The 20,685-nt window shown below is 40.7% G+C and overlaps 3 protein-coding genes across 8 annotated transcripts in view; 1 reads left to right on the top strand and 2 right to left on the bottom strand.

Moving 5' to 3' along the window:
- Positions 1–236: 236 nt before the first annotated feature.
- Positions 237–4,674, bottom strand: NUDT19 (nudix hydrolase 19). The gene is made up of 3 exons (XM_068693970.1): positions 3,911–4,674; positions 2,216–2,423; positions 237–1,562 (listed from the first exon to the last, which is right to left on the bottom strand). Exons 1-3 carry the CDS (start codon positions 4,607–4,609, stop codon positions 1,336–1,338), a joined length of 1,134 nt encoding a protein of 377 aa, XP_068550071.1. The 5' UTR covers positions 4,610–4,674; the 3' UTR covers positions 237–1,335.
- Positions 4,675–7,551: 2,877 nt separating this feature from the next.
- ANKRD27 (ankyrin repeat domain 27) overlaps positions 7,552–20,685 on the top strand; it is a 49,987-nt gene continuing 36,853 nt past the window's right edge. For 2 of the 6 annotated variants that reach the window (XM_068693943.1, XM_068693949.1), the window contains exon 1: positions 15,022–15,041. The gene's annotated coding sequence lies outside the window, so the exon portion shown is untranslated. Of the gene's footprint in view, positions 7,737–14,911; positions 15,042–17,561; positions 17,754–20,685 lie in introns of those variants that run through there. The other 4 variants (XM_068693945.1, XM_068693946.1, XM_068693948.1 and 1 more) reach the window with 4 other exon arrangements.
- On the bottom strand, positions 10,578–14,922 carry RGS9BP (regulator of G protein signaling 9 binding protein). The gene has a single exon (XM_068693972.1). It carries the CDS (start codon positions 14,597–14,599, stop codon positions 13,886–13,888), a length of 714 nt encoding a protein of 237 aa, XP_068550073.1. The 5' UTR covers positions 14,600–14,922; the 3' UTR covers positions 10,578–13,885.

Below are 20,685 nucleotides of genomic sequence, written 5' to 3'. Positions count from 1 at the left end.
TATTTGCTTCTTCCACTTTCCATTTTTCTAATTTTCCTGTCTTCATGTTCAGAAGAATCAGCCAGAGTATTGTGAAGGAGATATTAAGCATAATACACTACTTCATAGAACCCATACATAGCAGATGTATAGAAGTTTCAGCAAGGGTCTGCAACCAAGAACCATCTGAGCACATTCAGAAAGAAGAGAATAAATAGGTACATATTTTTCTAACAGAAATGAATGCTACAAACCAATTCAACTTAGTGAAAATATTACAGATGATTTTATTTGAATTAAATTACAGAACAAAAGTTAGAACATAGCTTTCAGAACAGCTTTATTGGATAATTTTAAGTCATAATTCCTTCTTATTCTTCCAGATAAGGAAGATACCACATCACAGCTCCATATATTCCACTTATTGCACCAGCCACAAAATAAAAAGACCAAAAAAAAAAAATAGCAGTCCTTCCTCTTAAGTCTTTAAATATCACAGATACGTTAGGTAAAAAATTTAAGAAGCAAAATGTGGAATACTGAATTGTGGAATTAGGCGTTTCCAAGGCAGTATTTTATTTTTCTGAAGTTGGTGGCATCTTTTTGGAGCTGAAAAATTATTTTTTTCTTTTTAAATTCCTATCAGCTTGAAGGTAAAAAAATGTCATGAATAAAAATATCACAACTACCTTTGAAACTGTAAAGTTTTTAATAAGTTGCCATTAATAGAAACAATTTAGCTTTATCAAATATAAATATTCCTTGTAATAAGTGAATGTTAGCTGACATCTATATATACACATATACACTGGTTTTCAATTAAAATAAGGTAGACTGGAATATGTTAACAGAAAATGAATGAATTTCATTAATTTCTAGACACAGATTACAGTTGCCAAACAGGTAACTTTAGGAAGCATGGTAAAAGAATTTTTGAACTCAAAACATACTTGTTCTGAACATAAGATGTACTTTAATTTTCAGTGAGAAAAAGACCTGTGTGACCCAACAGAATGGCATTACAGCATATTCCATTATTCCTATGTAAGTAGAATAAGATGCTAATTGTTCAGTATAATCACTGTCAAATCACGTTAAAGTTTATTCAGTTAATTAAGTTGATAGTTGTGTTAATTTTTCTGTAGCTTCTTTACACCATACCTGACACAACTTTGAAGTTTCAAAGACTCAAAGATTGAAGTACACATAAATCTCCAACCCACAACGATATGAAATGCTGTGGCAGGGCAATGGTATATTTGTCTCTTGTCCTAACTACTTGGCAACCGTTAATAAGGATGAGAAACACAGTGAATATGCATGTAGTTAAATATATTCTATCTTAAAACCAAAATGTTACAATCTACTATTGTAGTCTGAACAATCAGTGTTTATCATCAATGGATTCATATGCTTATATTTTGCCTGAATGTTAACATAGAGAGCAAGACTGTTTATGTTTTTTATTACTATCCTGTGAAACGTACTACCCTCTTTCATGAGATCTTCAACCATCTTATCTGTTGACATGACTGTGTTCATTTCCCCTGTATAATCTGGATCTTCTGGGTATAATTCATCTCCTGTTAACAAAAACAACAAAAAAGATAAACCCAGCTTTTATATATACAATGCCTACCTTATTTTTCAGCCTTTGATTGAGTGACACTATCAGTTTTTAAAATATTTATTAAGACGTGAAAATCAGTGGGAATAGATTTTGACAATATGAAAGTAAATTGCCTCCAAACGTTTTAGTATTTAAAGATACAGCCACAAATTGATAAAGTGTCTGTCAAACACACAGGGCACATATTCAGTGCTCTTGCTAATACTAACATGATGTCTTGTCAGGTGGGAATTTATATATATATATGATTGTATAATAGATGGAGAACAAGACAAAGATTTTTCTGAATGTACAAAGGCAGGCTACAGAAGGAGAAATGCCAGAATTTGTTCATAAATCAACATATTAATATCAAACATATGAAACAAAGAAATTATGAGCAAGAACAGAAAAGACTGTGCTGCCCAGGTGGTCCAGTAGCTTGTCTCTGATGGTAGCTGTTACCAACTGTATCAGAGGAAGAAAAAAATGAAGGACAAAAATGCAGTGACTTGACTTCTAATAGAGTTTTTCCTCACCTTTACAGACTAGTTTGTCACGTGGCTTGAGTATGTATCAATTCCAAAGTTTTTATGTACTTAAAAGAACTCTTATTTGTTTTCTTACCTGGTAATAGCTGAATTAAGCCATCTGAAGCAGTTAACATTATAGGCATCCAACATTCACATCCCTCTAGAGCTCGATCAGAGCTGAACTTGTGTAATTCATGAAGTGAAGAGAAGTTGCACAGCCTACACAATTCATAGAACTGAGGGGGAGCAAGTGATATTTCTCGAGATTTAAAGAGTTCAATGGCTTCTGGAGGTGATGACCACTGTAAGAGCAAAGTAAGCATTGAAATATTAGTACCGTAAGCAGATGGCAATTATCAGCAACTTTAAAAGCTGTTTGCAAGGAAGTCTTTATAGAAAAAGAGCGTGAAACAGTCTAAGTTATCTGAACACAATAAGAGCCATGCATAAACTATACCAGAACATAACCATGAAGAGATTCAAAAAGTTTTTACAAAACACAATGAAAGCAGTTTGTAAAAGTTTTTCCTATAAGAATAAATAACGTTTAATATTAAATGCAGGCATGCAAAATTTGGAGACTACAAGTCTGGTTTCTGGGACCTGATTAAAAGTCTACTGAAATCAACAGAAAACCCTAAGCTCAATGTGAATTCAATCAACAAAGTTTGCTATGGCTTCTTCAAGGATTAATTAAAATTACCAGTACTTCCAGTGCACATTGTTTTTAGAGCACGGATACTCAACTGTTCCTGCTTAATAAACATGGGGTTTATAAACTATTAATCTTCATTTCATCTCATGTGATGACTCTGATAATTTAAATATGTGCAAAAACAGTTGCAGTACATTTCTGCCATTATTAACAAAAAATTATACCATGAACTCTCTCAAAGATAAGATCTCAGGTGCTTTCAAATTTATATAGCAAGATCTGATAGAAACATAAACATAGAAACATTAGTAATACCAAAAAGATTAGGTAAAGCTTTATGGAAGTTTCAGGTTTCTCTTTTAACTTACCTTCATACTTTTTAGATTTTTTTTTAAAATGTGAATACCCAAATGTACCTGACTCTGAGCTGTCTTTTACTTCATGAGCAGTCTTTACTCTTTTACTCCGTTAAAAAAATAAAAAAGTCAGAAGTAATATAGCTCTGAAACCAGTTTTAATAATACAAATTATCTTAACAACTTCGTATGTTAGTTATAGTATTCCAACTAACTCTACAAAAGACAAAATTAGGCGCTTTTGTAGCCCTGAAACACAGCACATACCACTCGGATCTCTCTAGGCCTACTGAGTGTTAACTGTATGGTGTCAGCACTCTGTTGGTATTGCACAAATGACTGCGTAGCAAGTGATTTAGATGTCATCTGTTTTCAAAAAATCAGTAATTCAAGGTGTAAATGTTCCGATATGAAACACTTTAAAAAACAAACAAACAAGACAAGACAGTTTAATGTAAAGGAAATTCATGTGAAATGGTCCTCAAGAAATTAATCCTCGTCTGTCAGCATTTTTGATTAAAGGGGGCAACCGAAGTTACTAATGGAAGTAGGAATGCAAGCGGGAGAGGACTGTCAGAAGAGGGAGACACTTATTTTCCTCACGCCTTAAGGGATCCCTGTCAGGAGGGGGAGGGAAGGGTGAGGGCTAGTCCTTTTCACCATCTGACCACCTCTTCACCTGCCCTGCCTGTACTGGAAGCGAGCACAGCGGCTGGCCTGCGCCCCAAGGGGACCCCTGCCGCCGCAGCGCCCCGGGAAGGTGGCAGAGCGCTCTCACCAGGCAGGCCGTCACCTCCCGCTCGTCCTCGGAGGCGTGGGGTGGCCGCTCGCCCAGGCAGCACAGGTAGAAGGCCGTGTCGTAGCGGCGGCCGCCGGGGCCGGCCCTGCCGACCGGGGTGAGCCAGTTGCTCCACTCGTGCAGCGCCCAGATGTTGGGCACGCAGCCCAGGTGCCGGCAGAGCTGCAGGAAGCAGCCCGCATCCTCCCGCACCCGGCGCCGCCACTCTCCCACCTCGGCGGCCGACAGCAGGCTCTCCGCGGGCAGCGGCCCGGCCCCGCCGCTCTCCCCCGGCCCGCTCCCGGGTGCCAGCAGCAGGATCCCCGCCTCTTCGAAAGTCTCCCGGATGGCGCAGATACGGAAGGCGACTTCCCCGGGCAGCGGCGAGCCCAGCTGCCGCCGGTCCGTGGCGAAGATCGGCGCCCGGCCGCTGCCCGCAGGCGGCGGCTTCACGGAGCCCAGCCCGCAGAGCGGCGAGGCGGGCAGCAGCCCCAACCAAGCCGCCGAGAAGTCCGCCGCCTCCACCAGGCCGCCCGGGAAGACGTGTGCGCCGGGCGCGAAGCCGCTGCGGGAGCTCCGCTTCAGCAGCAGCACCTCGTAGTCGCAGGGACCGAGCGCGGAGCGCCCCGGCCGCGCACCCGTGCCCGCCGCCAGCAGCAGTGTAGCCGCCTCGCGCCAGTGCCGCAGCCGCGGGTTCATCGCGGGGCCGGCGGCGAGTGGGAGGCGGCGGCGGCGGCTGGGGCGCTGAGGCGCCGCCTGGGCGCCTGGAGGAGCCGCTGCAAAGCGCGGCGAGAGGACGGGGACGGGCTGAGGGCAGGGCAGGCGGCAGCAGCAACGCCCCGGGTCCTAACCCGCGGGGTCGTGTCACAGGGCACAAGCTGAGGGTTCGCCGGGCGGTGGCACGGGGCACAGGCTGAGGGTAACGTGGACGAGCTTCAGGTATGCGGCTGACGGCGGCCGCTGGCAATTTATTTGGGAAAGTAGGGGTTGGGGCACTTTGCAGTTCACAGTTATTCCACTATTCCGCTTCGTAGCACCAAGTGTGACAAGAAACTGTTGACTCTGCTGATTTAGTATAATCAGCTGATTATACTAAAACTGAGGCAGAACACCATCTGTGAAACAGCCAGACAACATTCAAGTTCAACCTCTGTCTCCCCTTTCCTTCCTCATGAACGTACATGCAAAAACCATCTTGTAATTGTGGCCTCTTTTTTCATACTTAAGCAGTGTTGCTCATTGGTGATTACAACCTTAGACAATGGAAGTGTGAGGTCCACTGCTGCTCCTATTTCCTATTGTAAGGCATTTTGAACCCAAAATCATGGAGTCTGCCTTGCATTTGCTTGTATTCTGTACTTGTAGTCTATTTTATTGAGTTAAATATGCACCTTGTTAGGAATGTGCTTTGTCTAAAAGCTGCTTTAATGGTGAAATATTAATAAACTACTGAGCTTTTCCAAGATTTAATGTCCAATGAGCTTGACTGCTGATCAAAAAGATTTAAGGTCCGTTATGTCAGGTAATTACCACATAAAGGCATTTTAAGTAGAAAGTAGTTGTGTAATAACAAACAGCATTACTTTAAAATCAGCTGTAATACCAGCACATACACAAATCTGTCTTGCTATGGCAAAAATGTGATGTATAATATTTCTGGAAGAGTATTTCACAACATCTAGGAATATCTGATACTAGAGAATAGTGATTATGTTGTTTAGTTTCTATACAGGATATATATTTTATTATTATTATTATTTATTTTTTTTTAAGCTCAGAGAAGTCTAAAGTCTTGCCAGTGCTCATACATGTATGTCAAGCAGCAATATCCTGGACAATTCCTCCAGCTTCACTGCTATACAGCAAAAAATTTGACAGATCAACTTTCATAGGCATTCTTGTATGGAGAGGTAAATGCAGTTTGTGGATGGCATACACAGTGCTGTTTGCACCCTCAAACATATAAAATACAAGGATTGCAGCAGAAAAATAGTTGTGTGGTTATAGCATTATTTATGTCTGTCGTCAGCATCTGGAGCAGTCCTCTGGGACCAGACAGCCAAGTGCAAGTGTGGGTTAAGACAAATGGATTATTCTCCACTCCAGTTACTGCATTTTTCCAGACAGTCCTGGGGTGTGTAAGGTACCTCTTCCCCCTAAGCAGGGTGACATCCCTTGCCTAAGGGTAAGCATATTCACACTATTGATGGCAATTTTTAATCTTCCTTTCATACTGTCTTAGAAGAAGTAGCTCAGTGTTCTTTCATGACAAAGATGAAACCATCTCAAGCAAAGTTCCAGAAGTATATGAGCATATAAGTCTTTAATTGACACAGTTATCAGTACTGGGGGTGGCAGGAGGTTCTGAGGATGAACCAACTGACACTCAGAAACTCCTTGAACAAAAGCCTATGGTGCAAAGGGATGTTTTGTCCCCTTTCTACTAAGAAAGGCAAAACCGAAGTGCTGTGAATGTGCATCCATCTCCTCTCTCAGAGCTATATTTAACTTGCTGGAGAAAGCTCAAAGGAGTATGGAAAAAGTCCTAAAGCCAAACTAGATTTAAGGTTATCTATAAGGCATGTTTCTTTTCATCTCCAACTTGGATGACTTCTTTCTTCAACATATTCTGCTGAAATGCTGAGCTCATCTCAACTGTACTTAGAAAAATACTCTGTTATCAGGAATGCCAGTCCTAACATGAGGATACTAGTTTATGCCACTGCTGGAGTAAAACCATTCCAGCACAGGGGCATTCTGTGTTCAGCTGGGCTTTCCTGCATTATGGGCAGTATGTAGGCAGGGAATACAGGAGACTTTTAGATTGTTTAAGCTCGTGTAACAGATTGAATAGGTGGACTCACAAAATAATATAAAAAAAAAAATAAAGAATTCGTTGTACACTTTTCCAAGTATTATCCAAAACATGAATAAATATCAAATATAGAAGATGCAGGCTGGTAATTATAGCACCCTTATAAGGTTTATAGCTACCTTCAGACAAAAAAAATACCAACAAAGCAAAACAGATCAGAAAACTAGGGTAAAGATAGTATTAACAATTGCAAATGTTTTACTTCCAACAGATGCTTAATGGATTACATTTCTTGTGAAACTGAAATTATGTTTCTAATCCTGCAGCCTTTAATTACATGAGTAGTCTTTGCACATGTAATTTCAGATGAGTAGTGATGGCACATATAAGTAATCATTCAGACCACTCCTTCTAAGACCTAGAATTCCAGTGTGTATTTGTTGAGGGATTTTTTGAAACAGCAAAAATCCCATGGCTTGCTGTAGCTGAGCAAACCAAGCTACCAGGGCAACTATGAGAAGTTCCCATGACAGTGTTCCTACATCACCCAATTGAGGAATTTAGAAAAATATTGTTACCAGCCTCTGGCTTCAAGGACAAGGTCTACGTGACTGCTAATCACAAGGGGGTTGTTTTCTTGCAGGTGGGGTTGTTTTCTTTCTTGTAGTTGTTTGTCTGAGTGCTTTTGACCAATAATCTTGTGTGAAACACTGTCCGCCCCTGTTAAGTTCACTATAAAAGTTAGGCTATCCGGACAATAAAGTTGAACTATGCTTTATCACTCATATTGAGTTGGCTGCATTGTTCCTTCAGCCGTGAACTGACAAGTGGCGCCCGAACATGGACCTGTCAAAGGGTGGCTGAAGCAGAGGGGCACCAGAACGCAGCAACTGGGGGGTCAAGAGCGACCGAACACTACTACAACGGTTGGTGTGTCATCTCCGAAGACCTGAAATAAACAGTTCGCCATCTGCGTGGGCTACAGGGCAAAGGCTGCAGACTGATTACAGGGTAAGGCACGCTTTCCTTTTGATATTGACATAGTGCAGGATATTGCCATAGTGCAGGAATAACAGGAAAATGGAGGACGAAGTAGCCCTAGATTTATTACAGCGCTTTTTGGAAAAGCAGGAAGTAATCACAATGCGACGCAAAATTCAGGCAAGAAAATGGAGCATGATCTGACTACTGGTGTCTGTCGTGCTTTCAGCCGTGCTTCCTGCAACATGTATTTATATATAAAGTTACATATCCAGTTAGTGTATTAGATTAAGTTGTGAAGAGAGTATCATGTTTGGTGTGTCAGGTACTCAGTCACTTTATATGGTATAAATAGTTAAATATTTTCTTTTGTCTTTTTTCATTTCCATCTTTCTCGCTCTTTCCACCCCCAAGGATTATGCTGTATATATATATGGCTTCTTCAAGATTGTACAAAGGAATTGCATTTGAATTCTTAAATAATTATTTTTTCCTAAGACAATTATATGACTGTATGATGTCATGTACTATTCTTATTAAAAACAAAACAACAACAACATGATTTTCAAAGTCATGTTTTAGGCTGTGTAATTCCTTCATGGTGACACATCAATGAGTTTTACTGTACATATTCTTTGAACGTTTGTGTGCAAGAGACAGACTTGCCTGATCATATACTTCATTGAATTTTTTAACGTCTTGAAAAATTTACCAAAATAAGTTCCAAGGAGGTGAAAGGCACAGCTCATGTATTTATTCTGATTGTGACTTCCCTTACAGTGCACTTGAATTAGAACTAGCTTTTAGAGGATTTGTTTGTATAATTTGGTGGAGACGTTATTAGTAGTATCTGATAAACAATGTTATGTAATAACAGTATAAATAAAAGAAAACACACTATTCAATCAAAACCAAACAAACACAAACAAACAAACAAACAAAAAACAAACAGCACTGTAGAGGCTCAGGAAGCACATTGCTACTGCTTAGGAAAACCACAGCAGATTTTCTTACAGAATTACTAGAACAGAACAACACAATTGCTTTTGCTAACTAGCCTCTGCAGTTCACAGAATTTCAGAAATGCCATAATTTTATTTATATTTGCCTACATGGCTTCTAGTCACACAGCTTCCAGCATGCAATGTTTGTCCATGGCTGTATATAGGAGATTGCAGAGGAGACTTCACACTGGTTAAATGCTGCATGACTTTTCACCTTCTTAAAGGTTTAATCAGTGATAGATGATTAAGTTGCATTTCCAACTGCATCACAACACTGCAACAGCTAGCTGCCAGAATGGATGGCAGAATCCAGCCTTCTGTGACCACTTTATCCCAATAGTGTGAAACAGAGAGAAAAGGGGCTGTCTTTGGACTGGAACTGATATCAACTTGTATCAAAAGGAGTCAAAATACTGTAGTCAAAATATTTTTACTCCTACTCTGTACTGAGTTAATCAGAGAACAGGTAGCCAGTTCCAGTTAGAGATACTACATTTTCTTGGTCTCACTAGATTTAAGACATTACCTTCTTATAGAGAAGCCATAGCTTAATATTTTGATACAGTTATGTCCTATTTAACAAAAAGCATACTTCGCTAACATAAGATGAAGATACTATTTGCATATATCCATCTCTTTTCATTAGCTTGTCCCTCCCTCAACACATATGGATAATTTTATATTAGAAAAAACACTCTTTTCTAATCCCACTTTTACTGTATGCTTACCATAGCAAATGCTGCTCACGTGTAGACTGCTATTTTGTCTAGATCCTTTCCTGCATTAAAAGACTTACATAATCGCATTGAGAGAGAGCACTTAGAGATCTATAATCCATTGGTCTTTCAGAATGACTTTTTACATAATGAAAATCTGTGAAGGGTAAATATGTTTACTAGGAGTTCCATTAGCACTTAATGTATTTCTGGAAACTATACATAAACAACAGAAACCTTATATAAGATGAAAAGGAAAGCCCGTAATCAATCCTTTCAGACTGCAAACAATAAGCATGTATTTCATTTTGAATCCAAAAGCTAATGACATCAACCAGTTTACTCAGTTTTTAAATAACTACATTCACATTAAAAAAATCATGCTTTATGCAAAGAATTTTGAAACTAATTTTATTTCACATTCATAAAGCTGTTAAGTTTAAAGTGACATTCCATTGAAGACTGTCACTTTACTTTTGGTTCTGTGTTCACTTTAGTAGCAAATTAAAAAACTGTGTGCAATTTTTTTACATTGATAGACTGGGAGTCCTGGAATAAAATCACACATTGCTGCATTTAACAGACTCAGTTCTGATAGTTTGATACAACTGTTATCTTTGTTGCTATCAATACCACAGGACCAAATTTCACTTTCCTTTAATTATGTATATCACTCCTTCAACTGTGTATATCTTCTGTTAAAGCAAATGCACGCTTTGCTGGATGAATGAGAATAGAGTTTGGATCCTAATACAAGAGCCTCTGTTAGTCTAGCCTAGTCTGTTCTCTAGTTTTCAGTTTCCAAAGCCAACGTTTCCTTGTTTTTAATCAACAATACTGAGCAAGCAGTGCCGAAGGCAACATCATGCCTGTTATCCTGAATGTTGTTGTAGCTGTTTCTTAAGACAGAGATTTTTTGGCTTTCAAATGTCCAATTTCCCTGCAGTATAAATTAAGATATATTAATATATTCATCTGCAGGTGTGTGAAAAGGGCATGTTTATTTAAAGAAAACTTTAGCGTGAGGACTTTGTGCATTAGTTTGATTCCTTTGGTTGAAATAGGAACTTTTTCTTTAGAAGAATTAATTGAAAAGCTGTGTCAATATTTCAGTTTTTGTTTGGTTTTAATTACTGCTGCAAGCTGACAAATAAGCTACAAGAATGTACTTTATTTTAAGTTAAATGGTGACAGTAACAAGTTTTATTCAAAGTGTAGAAAATACCACCCATGCACAGGCAAAAAAAACAAACAAAAAAAAACACAAAGTAATTCATGTCAGTAATAAGATTTTAGTATATAGCAAAGTTAACATATGTATCCTATAAATAAGGACAAAAGAACCGGAGTAAGATTCAAATTAAGCAACCAGCATCTTCTTTTGTAGTGAAAATACAGTATCATTCTCGTTCACTGTTCAGCACCGGAGTATCTGTATTCTCATCATGCTAAATATAGAGTATTTTGAAGTTTGACTTCACATTATTCACCTACAAAAACAGCATTTCTAGTCTCCTTCCAGTTGCATTCCAGTGGGGAAAAATCTAAGGCTGTGAATCTAGCACATTTCTTTACTTCTTAGTTTAAAAGAAACATAAATATCTTTGAGCAGTAGTGGCTTCATATGATTTTGATTTTTTGTGCTCTAGTGCCTGAACCCTGTCACATTGAATGTACACTTGTATCAAGTGTGTATCAAGTGCGTTTTTTTATTATTAGTAAATTAATAGCAGGAATACTATCCACTTAGATGGTGCCAATCCTCTGTTACAATTCTACTTCATCTTTTAATTTCACATAGCTGAAATATGAGATAATACAGATTTTTAGGAACAAATTTATGATGAATAAATCCACAATCAGCTTTGTCTAAAGATTTGAAAATACAATATTTTTCCAAGGTTCAATCCTTTAAATATTAATCATGTGCATACTCAAATGAAGTACAACTTGCATAATTATAGGCTACTTATATGAAGTCTTTGGGTCCTGTATTACTCAAGATCCTCCCCACCCCAAAATGCCATGGACTGAAAATTTACAACTTCTGAACTCACTGAGTCTTGCTTTTGAAGATTATATTACCTAGTCTTAAAAACAGCTCTACAAAAATAGCCATTTTAAAACAGTATACCCACTGTAGGATACCAAAATACAAGATAATCAATGCTGTAGATATTACCATTTACTTATCCACCAGAAACTAGACTTGCATTACTTGGATTTTCAGAAATGTTGTTAAATGATCTGATTTCAAAAGGAATATGAGCTTTTCAAGAAGTGCAGAATAAAGTCCAACTTCTGATCCACCTGCATGTAAACTAAGTAACAGGAGAGTGCAAAGAGTGAAAATATCCATGAATCCTTAGTGACTAGTGGTGGCAGTCAAAATTTGTACATTCTTCTGCAGCTTTTGCTCTATTTTCCATAAACATGTTTACTCAATATTATTGTGAAGGAGATCCTGACATTTAAATCAACGCACAGCTTTTACATCTAGTCTATGTCTAGACAGACTAAAGCAGTAGCACTGATAGAAACAGACTTGCCTGGTAAGAGTGCTGCTGGGGATCTCTAAGAACCTAAGTTAGCTATTTACAAAACACATCCTATGGAATGAATGAAATACATAAAAAAAAATGTGGAGTTTTACAAAACCGTGGATTTCCATGAGAAGAAGGTTTAGACTGGATCAATGTGCAAAACTCACATTATCCTTCACAGAAATGATAGTCGTTAGCCTTTAAATCAGGCCTCTATTTCACATTCTTTTTTCTCACCTGCAAGTGACTAGATTCAAATTTGTTACTCGCCTTTTCTGCACAAATACAGTTCTCTTAAGTTCTAAAAACTTAACTGGTACAGTTTTTAATATTGGTTAGTTCTCAACTCAAAAAGATCAGCTGTTCGCAAGTGTTGACAACATAATTTTATTTAACAAACCTACAGATTATTGTCTAGTAACATCACCAGACACATCTGATTGTTACTTTTTGATAATGTGCCCATAATAGTCAGCGCGGCAGAGTAATTATCTATTAAAGCCCCCACGTCTTCGGGTCCTTTATTTGCCTGTGGAGTTTGGAATTGATAGTGTGTATTTAGATGAACAGAACAAATCTCCTTAGGTTACATAATAAAGGAACACAACACATGGGTCTTTTTTCAAGACAATAATAGATCTTCTCTGCAAAGTTAGTATCCCCCCCAGTTCTACATTTCATCACTGACAATTTTTAGGTAAGCATTGGAAAAGTTTTCTGCTGCTCTTGCATTTATCCCCCAAACCTGTAGTGCATTAAATGGGACCAATTATGGGTCCAATCCTACAGACTTCCTCTTTCCCACATGATTAATCAGACATGAATGAAATGTGAAACCAAGACTTCTTGTTTTAGCTTTGTCTGTATTTCTGCAAAGAACTCAAAGGTTTTGTGGAAATGTGACTGTACATACAAAGGGAAAAATCCCTGCCCGTCAATGTAAGAGAGAATCTCTTTTGGGACGATTAGAAAGGTCTGCTTTAGCTCTACGTCATTTTTGTTTGCCAGACTACTTTCAAAAATTATTGCATCTGTTGTGGGTGGATTCACTGCTCCTGTCCTCATAGTTAACTGTGATGTTCAGACAGTTTCATTCTACAGAAAGAATCTGAAACAGTAGCAGGAATTAGACTTTCTGCAGGGGAAGATAAAATCATGATAAACATGGAATAGAACCATGAGGCTTGCTGGTATTTTTCTGAACATGCAACTCTCCCTTTTTCCTCTCTGGATGTGGAAAGCCACTAGTCATTAGTGTGCGCTGTGCCAACCCACGTAACTGGGTTCTGTACAATGCAGTCTAAATCTCCCATCAGTATTTTCTGAACATTGCTTGTTTTGTTTTCTCAGTCCTCCTCCTCGCCTTCTCTTTCCCTAATCATTAACTTATCCAGAATAGACACTTACATTCATTTATTGGGGTTTTCATCCTTCCCCTTTCGTCCACTGAAATAATATCTTGCGTATTTGATGAAAAAAATCTCAGTGCATTCTATTCACTTTGTTAGCCTCCAAATTTGTGTTACTCCCAAATACTGTAAACAGTGAGCAGCAGCAAACAGCAAAGCCTATTCGGGAACAAAAAGTACATGCTTCTGAGACTAGTGATCTATTAATAGCAGACAAATCCCTGTTACAGCCAGTAGTGATAATACCCTGATACTTCATAGTTAACTGTTACAAGTCCAGCAAACGAATACATCCTATTTGCAGGCTGATTTAGATCTGTTTTCTTCAAAAAGCACGCAGAAAGAAACTGTGCATTTTAGGATTTTGAGAGACAAAAGTTTTGCTTTATTTTTTCAAGTGTTAGGTTTCAATTCTCAGCTCACCCGGGTGACCCGTTTTGAGAAGATGTGAGGCATGAAGCGCTTCACAGGCAGCCATGGGGGCTGCTTGTCAGAGCCTGCACCAGCCTAAGAGAGCTTTACCACGCACACTGCCAGGACAATGGCAATAATGAGGACAGCGGAGAAAATAATCCCAGCTAGAATTTTGCTGATATCACAGAAGGATTTATTTTCCTCCACAGAGATCATGCCAATAGAAGATGCGCCCATGCTGATGGTGGATTTGAGTTCAGCCCCAGGGTCTTGCTTAGCCTCTACCGTCCACTGAGGGACACTGACCTTCATTTCCATCTCATACATCATTTCTCCTACCTGATTGATTTCGTTTTCTAGGTCTTTCAAATCCACCACATCTATATTGTGCTCAGCCTCATATTTCATGTTCTGGATGCTCATCGCCCTAGCGGCCACGCCAGAGGTTCCCCCGCTCATGCCCGTTTGTATCAGGTGCTTTTTGGGGACGTTCAGCGGGAACTCGTGGCCCAGCTCCAGGGCCCTCCTCATGTCGATCTCCAGGATCTCTAGGCACGTGGAGAAAATCACCCATAGCCTCTCGAACTCGGCTTTGTCCTCCTTACTCACACTTTTGTCCTTCAGGACCGCGGTCAGCTTGTTCCTGTTGGCCACCGCCAGCTCCTGGGCTTTTTGCCGGGTTTTCTTGAGCTCTTCGCGCAGGTTCTGCGAGTCCGAGGTGCCGCCGATGGTCAGCACCATGTGCCGGTAGCAGGCGGTCACCTTACTGAGCGCATCCAACAACGCCTTGCACTCCTCCTTCACCATGGCTCCGCCGCCCTCACCCGCTGCCGGGACCGGGACCGGGCAGCTGCCGGAGCCCGGCACTACCAGGCATGGCGAGGGGCGGCTCCCTCGCGCCCTCCTCCGGATCCCCTTACGGCTCCTCAGGCGCCTCCGGGAGTCGGGGAAGCGGGCAGCATCGCTCCCTGCCCGCTACCGCCGGCGTGCAGTGGGACCAGGCCGCCTCATCCCGCCTATGAAAGGAAAAGCCAAAGCTCCGGAGGACGACCGGCGGCTGTCTCATCACATGGCGCGGCGCAGGGAACGCCCGCGGCCTGCTGGGCCCGGCCCTATAAGCCCTCACAGACTCCGCCTCCGGAGGTTCCGACTCCGAGGCTGCCCGCCCGCTTCCTCGTTCGCTCTCCACCGCCCGGCCGTTGGCTTCGTGCGGCGTCGCCGCGCCGGGCCCGGCCCGCCCTGGATTCCGGTAGGGCTCGGCTGAGGCGTGCAGCGGCCGGGGGAGGGGGGCGGCCGGCGGCGGCGCTCCGAGTCTGGGCTGTTGGCGAGGCGGCGCCGCGCTCCGTGCCCGCAGCCCCCCCGGCCCTGCCACTCCGGGAGCGGCCTGCGAGTCGCTCTGCGGCCGGGGGGTGCGGCGGCGTCCGCCGCGGCCTGCTCCAGGGCCGGAGTCTCCTCCCTCAGGAGGAAGAGGCGGTGGGAGAGCGCTGTACCCGTGCCCCAGGGCCCCAGTGGGTGACCACGGTTATCCCGCCGTTCCCAGGCTCACGGAGCACTGCTGAAGTGGGGTTAACGCCAGTGCGGGCGGTGGTTTTGTGCTATGTGCGCTTCCCGCTTCCTGCCTTGCTTCGTGGTGTGTGCTTTGGGTATGCACGAGTGTCGCAGGTGCTTGAGGAAAAGAGTTTGCGTTGTTCTCGCCTCTTCTGTTTTTTTTTTTTTTTTTTTTTTTTTTTTGTTCTGTTTTGTTTTGAGAAGGCCGATAAGAAATGTGAGTATGCAGTCCAGAATGGCTGTGGATAGCTGGAGTCAAATAACCATATGCCAGAAGGGGTAGAAAACACTGAAGTTTCTTACCAGTGAAAATGATATTTCACAGACTGCCCTTGCACATATGTTGAAATTGTTACTGCAAAGAGCAGTGAGCTCTTGTGTGTTTATTGTACATCTGAGCCTTCTAGAACAACAAATATAACCGATGTTGAGCACTGCAGAGCAGATGAAATTATGTTGTCTTTATTATCCTTGATGTGCTTTTGCCAAAGCAGACTTCTGGAGAACTTTCTTGTCATAACATGTGCTACTACATGTGCCTTGATGATTGTGGCTAACAGAATGGTTTTCTGATGTGATAGTAACTTAAAAGATGTGAGAACTTATTTTTACAAGAAGGGGGAGTGTGACCCACTCCCATGTCATGCTGGTGTTGTGCATGCTGTAGGCAAGATACTTGGCTGTGAGGAGCAGGCTCCAGGCAAACCAGCTTTAAGGTGCTGAGCCTGGTTTGGAGAGTCTGTCTAGACTACACTCTCTTCTGGATCTCAGTAGTTCTGGAAATCAGTTACTTGCTCCATTAACTTTTTGTTCTGCATTACTTTTGGACCTAGTTACAAGTCAGGTAGCTTCTGCTGCAGGTTTGCCACTTGTGGAAGAAGTTACCTTTTAACTTCCATGGTAGGCTGCCAAGTTACTACAGAGTGTGTGCTGAGCAGCTCTCTGCCAATTTGTGTGTTGATAGTCAAGAAGTGATGAGTCAATAATGTCTGGCTCCTTGCTGGAATGAAGAAATACAAGATAATTTTGACCTTGTAAGTGAGGTCTTGTAATGGCTTAATTATTGTCAGGTGGAAGAAGGATTAGCTCTAATTTTGAATCTGGAGTCCTGTGTGACTTGCGTTAAATTTAATCCCAACTAAAGAATGCATTTGTGTAGTAGCCACATTCAAAGTCTGCTACACCTCACTGAAGCTGCTATTCATTGTAGCACACAAGGATCTTGGAGCTCAGTTTCTCTGAAAGTATCTGAGAAGGAAAAGGGATATTATTTCAGCCACTTGTGACTACTTAGAATTGCTGGTACCTTTTGGGTTTAATCTGTATCAGATAATACTCCTAAAGATGTATTGAAGCATTAGGTGGGAAGGAAGAGGCTGTTCTTGAGATTAGTTCTAAATTAAGTCCAGCTGTATGCATTTATCCAGTTCAGGTAGATTGTGGAAACTCCTAAAACTCAAGTTGTAGTTTGCCAGGCATGATGTTAAGAAAATCTAGATCTTGCTACTACTTTGATACAATGTGCTGACTAGCTGAAGTGTTGTCCTGGAAAAACTATTAGGAGCAGCATAATGAGTAGGAACAGAAATGTTCCTACTGGCTCTGTGGAAAGGCTTCCTTGCAGCAGACAATGATGACCATATTCTTCCTACTCCAGTGCTCTTAAATATTTGCAAAGTCTTCAGTGGTGCATCTTGAACACTACTACTTCTTTAATCCTATATCGTCACTGTAATAGACTGAAGCAGTATTTTAGGTAAATACAAGTCTGTTTTGTTTAAATGGCTCGTAAACTTTGTCTGATGGTGTTGCTTTTGGAATAAGCTCACAAACTGAATTCAGTTGTGCTCTGGTATGAGAAAGTTGAAAGCAAAAGCCATTGTGAGATAAGGAAAGAAAATAAGAATTGGATACAGTGAAAATGAATCTGGTTGTGTCTCATAACACTGCAGCTTTCCTTTGACTAGTTTTCTTTTAAGCATTTTGCCAGTAATGTGTCTAGTAATGGTCTTTTTTTTTTTTCCTCCCTAAGCTTCTAGCAGTGATAAGGTAAGACTATAGCTGGCCTGCAGCAACTTGGTTTTCCTATTGAGAAGTGCAGAAAATGGATTAAATTCATTAAATATGAACTGTATATGATATGCAGTTAACAGTGGTGGTCTATAATTCTGCGGTCAAGAAACATCATAAACTTCTGTGCCTCACATCCCTGTATGTTCAGTGTTCAGGCGCAAGTACACAGGCTGGGGAATTCTACCACTGTCTTGCCTCAGGAACTAAAGGATCAAAATAACTGGCCTAAGTAAAATACTGCTTATCCTCATATTTCATCTCAGCTTGTGTTTGTGCGGTCCATCCAGGTGACCCCCAAATAAACGTGTGTGCAAGCTGCAACCTCTACAAGCCTGATGAGGTAAATACAATTCATTAATACTTGGAGGAAGCATCCATATTTGATAATGTTTTGGGAACTTTGTACCTTCTGTTATTTTTTTTTTCCTGTAAACGCGTTCCTTTTTAATGTTTGTGGCTCACTGGTCAGCATTTTCTGCATTCTTTTTCCACAGCTTGTTTTTGAATAGCTCAGGCTTTCCTATTTGAGACTTAAATGCAGCTTTAGTAATGATAAGCCAGAGAAGGGATATGTGTGGTGGACTTGTAGCTATTCTAGTATATTTTTAAACCTGCTAGAATGAAGTATTGAGAATCTGGACTATTCTTTTGTGGAGAATGCAGCTTGTTCCTTAACGCTTGACTAACACTGAGCAAGATGATCTCCAAAATCAGGGTAGGTGGCTGGTTAAAAGCTCGCCTGGTAAAGGATGAGCTGCTCATAAAACAGGTTCCTTGGAGGAAAGAAATAGGTGATTTAAGAGTCAAGCCCGTGTGTTCTTTGGCCTCAAGTCTGAGGCAAATAAGGTTTCCACATCAAGCTATAGTGCAAATACACTGTTAAAATTGAAAGGGTGAACTTTAAGAATGAGCTCTGTTTTAGGTTACAGGAGGGGGATTCATAATGAAAAGCAGCATGAAGAACTGAAAGAAACCTGCTTGCATGGTGTTGCCCTGCTGCTGACAGATGCTGTAGGGTTGTGGGAGTCCTGTGTGAGAGTGTGGGGGCAGTGGTAGCAGAAGTGGTAGGAGAGACAGAGCTGCTAGACCCTAAAAAGGGAAGTGGTGTCTGCATGGGGAGGGGTGGGGCACAGACAAAAAAATAAAGAGCTGGTGCTGGGAACTGGAGATGTTTTACCTTCCACTTGAAGAAAAATGTGACTGCGGGAGAGATGCTGAGAGAAAGGAGCACCTTCCTGTAATAACATTGTCCCCTCCTTCCCAGAACCTGTTGCATCACTGTCACACTCAGTCTGGCATAACTAAACTTAATTTTTCCCTGTTTTTTAGGAAGCTTTGAGCTGACTGATGCAAATTCACTGCTCTATAGTCTGATAATTCAGAGGTGGTGTTCTGACTTACCTCACTTTCACAGAAATCTCTATAAGCTGCAGCTGAATGTAAAGGAATAGAAGTTGTTTTTTTCCTCCCTAACTGGCCCTGGTAGTGAAATGAACAAGCCAAACAAAGCGTTGTGCTGTTCAACACCGAATCTGAAGTGTTTCTATACAGAATCCTTGGTTATGTTAAAAGTATTTTCTCTGTAGTGTGTTGTAGGTCCTTAATGGTATAGCAGGATATTCAGAAGAACTTAAGGACTGAGTAAATAGTGATATATAACTTGTAGGGTGTGGATGTGATGTAGCTGTCAAGTAAATGCAGTGGTATCTATGTTAATGACTACCTATTTCAAAATGCTTCTTAGAAGGATCTGAAGACTGATAGGTTTGTAAATGTACCTGACTTGAGCATCTCTGAAGGAAAAATCATCAGTGAGAAAATAAACTTTTGTAGTTAAGTCTTGCTCGTTGCTTTCAGTACCAAAGGTTGTAAGACTTTGTTTCCAGTCTTTTGGGAAAAAGTGACATGCTTGGATTCCATGGTGTATAGCACAAAGAATAGCTAAAGTTAAAAACAACAACAAACAAATAAACAAAATCAACATATATGTCATTAGAATTATCAGTCTATTCTTAACCTATAAAGGATTTGGCTGTTCTAAGGTTATGCTTTTTTTTTTTTTGAGAGAGTAACATAATGCCCATTAGATTCTGTGATCAGCTAGCTTTTATTCTTCTAGCAATTTTTTTTTCTGTGTTTACAGGAATGAAGCCTCACATTTAAGTGATTCCATGTAAACATGCTGAGATTAGTACTTGTGTATTGCTTTACAGCTCAGCATGATAGAATTTAAGAAACTTAGTGTGTATGGCTTCTGACAATTTTTAATGGACTTTCACTTAAGCATTAAACAGTTCTGATAACGTATACATGGTTTTGTGCTTTTTTCTGCCCTCTTAATGTTAGTAAATCTAAAGCTGTCCAAGGTGCAACTAGAGGAATAAGTCTACCACCTGCCACTTCAGTGAAATTAGATTGAAGTTGGATGTTGTGTTCTGCCAACAAATCCTCAGTGGAGTGTTCTAATGCATTCCTAGAATTACTGCAATGCATTAACTGGTATTTTCATATGCACTTAACTTTTGAGGTGGAAAGAAATTTGACTTAATCTCAAAAATGCCTGAGTCAAAATTTGGGGAATCTAATGTATTCTTCTGATTCTGTGGACTTACTGAAGTGTAGCATAAAGGACTTGACTTTACTCTAATTACTTACATTGTATACAGCTTATACATCCCCATTTCTGCCTCTCCATCAAGAATGCTGTGGATAGGTGAAGAGGAGGTCCAGGTGAAGATAGCAACTGTTCAAGCTAATGAGCACTTTCTTTCCTTTTGCATACCCACACTATAATCGTATAATATAGCCATCCACTAATGTAGCACTGAGCAGATGAAGCACTAAGAGAGGGATATTCAGAAGTGATTCTCAAATCAGTATTTGTTTGTTTACTGGTACTTACTTGCTGCTGTGTGCAGCTTCACATGTTAAGCTAGTAGTTGAGTCTTCAAAGTCTGCCTCTGCTCAAGCTGAGTGACAAACGCTTGGATGAACTAAGAGTTAAGCTCCTTTATTGAGGTTATAGCATGCTGGTGGCATCTTAGTTGCATTACAGTAGCTAAAGTGCCAGAATTGAATGTTTCAATGCAGTTTCTTGTGACTTGACTTCTTTTTGGAGCTCTCAAGCACGATTCAACACAATTGTTCAACAGTTGTGTAGTAGAAGAAATACCTACCACTGAGTGTTTTAAAACTGGTTATATGTGGTAACTCATGAACTAGAACTGAAGATTGTTTCAAAATTACTGTGGTGATCTGTGAACTGAAACAGT

The sequence above is a fragment of the Anas acuta genome, chromosome 10 (assembly GCF_963932015.1).
Source record: "Anas acuta chromosome 10, bAnaAcu1.1, whole genome shotgun sequence".
NCBI classification, from domain to species: Eukaryota; Metazoa; Chordata; class Aves; order Anseriformes; family Anatidae; genus Anas; species Anas acuta.
This window is presented reverse-complemented; position numbering and strand designations above follow the sequence as displayed.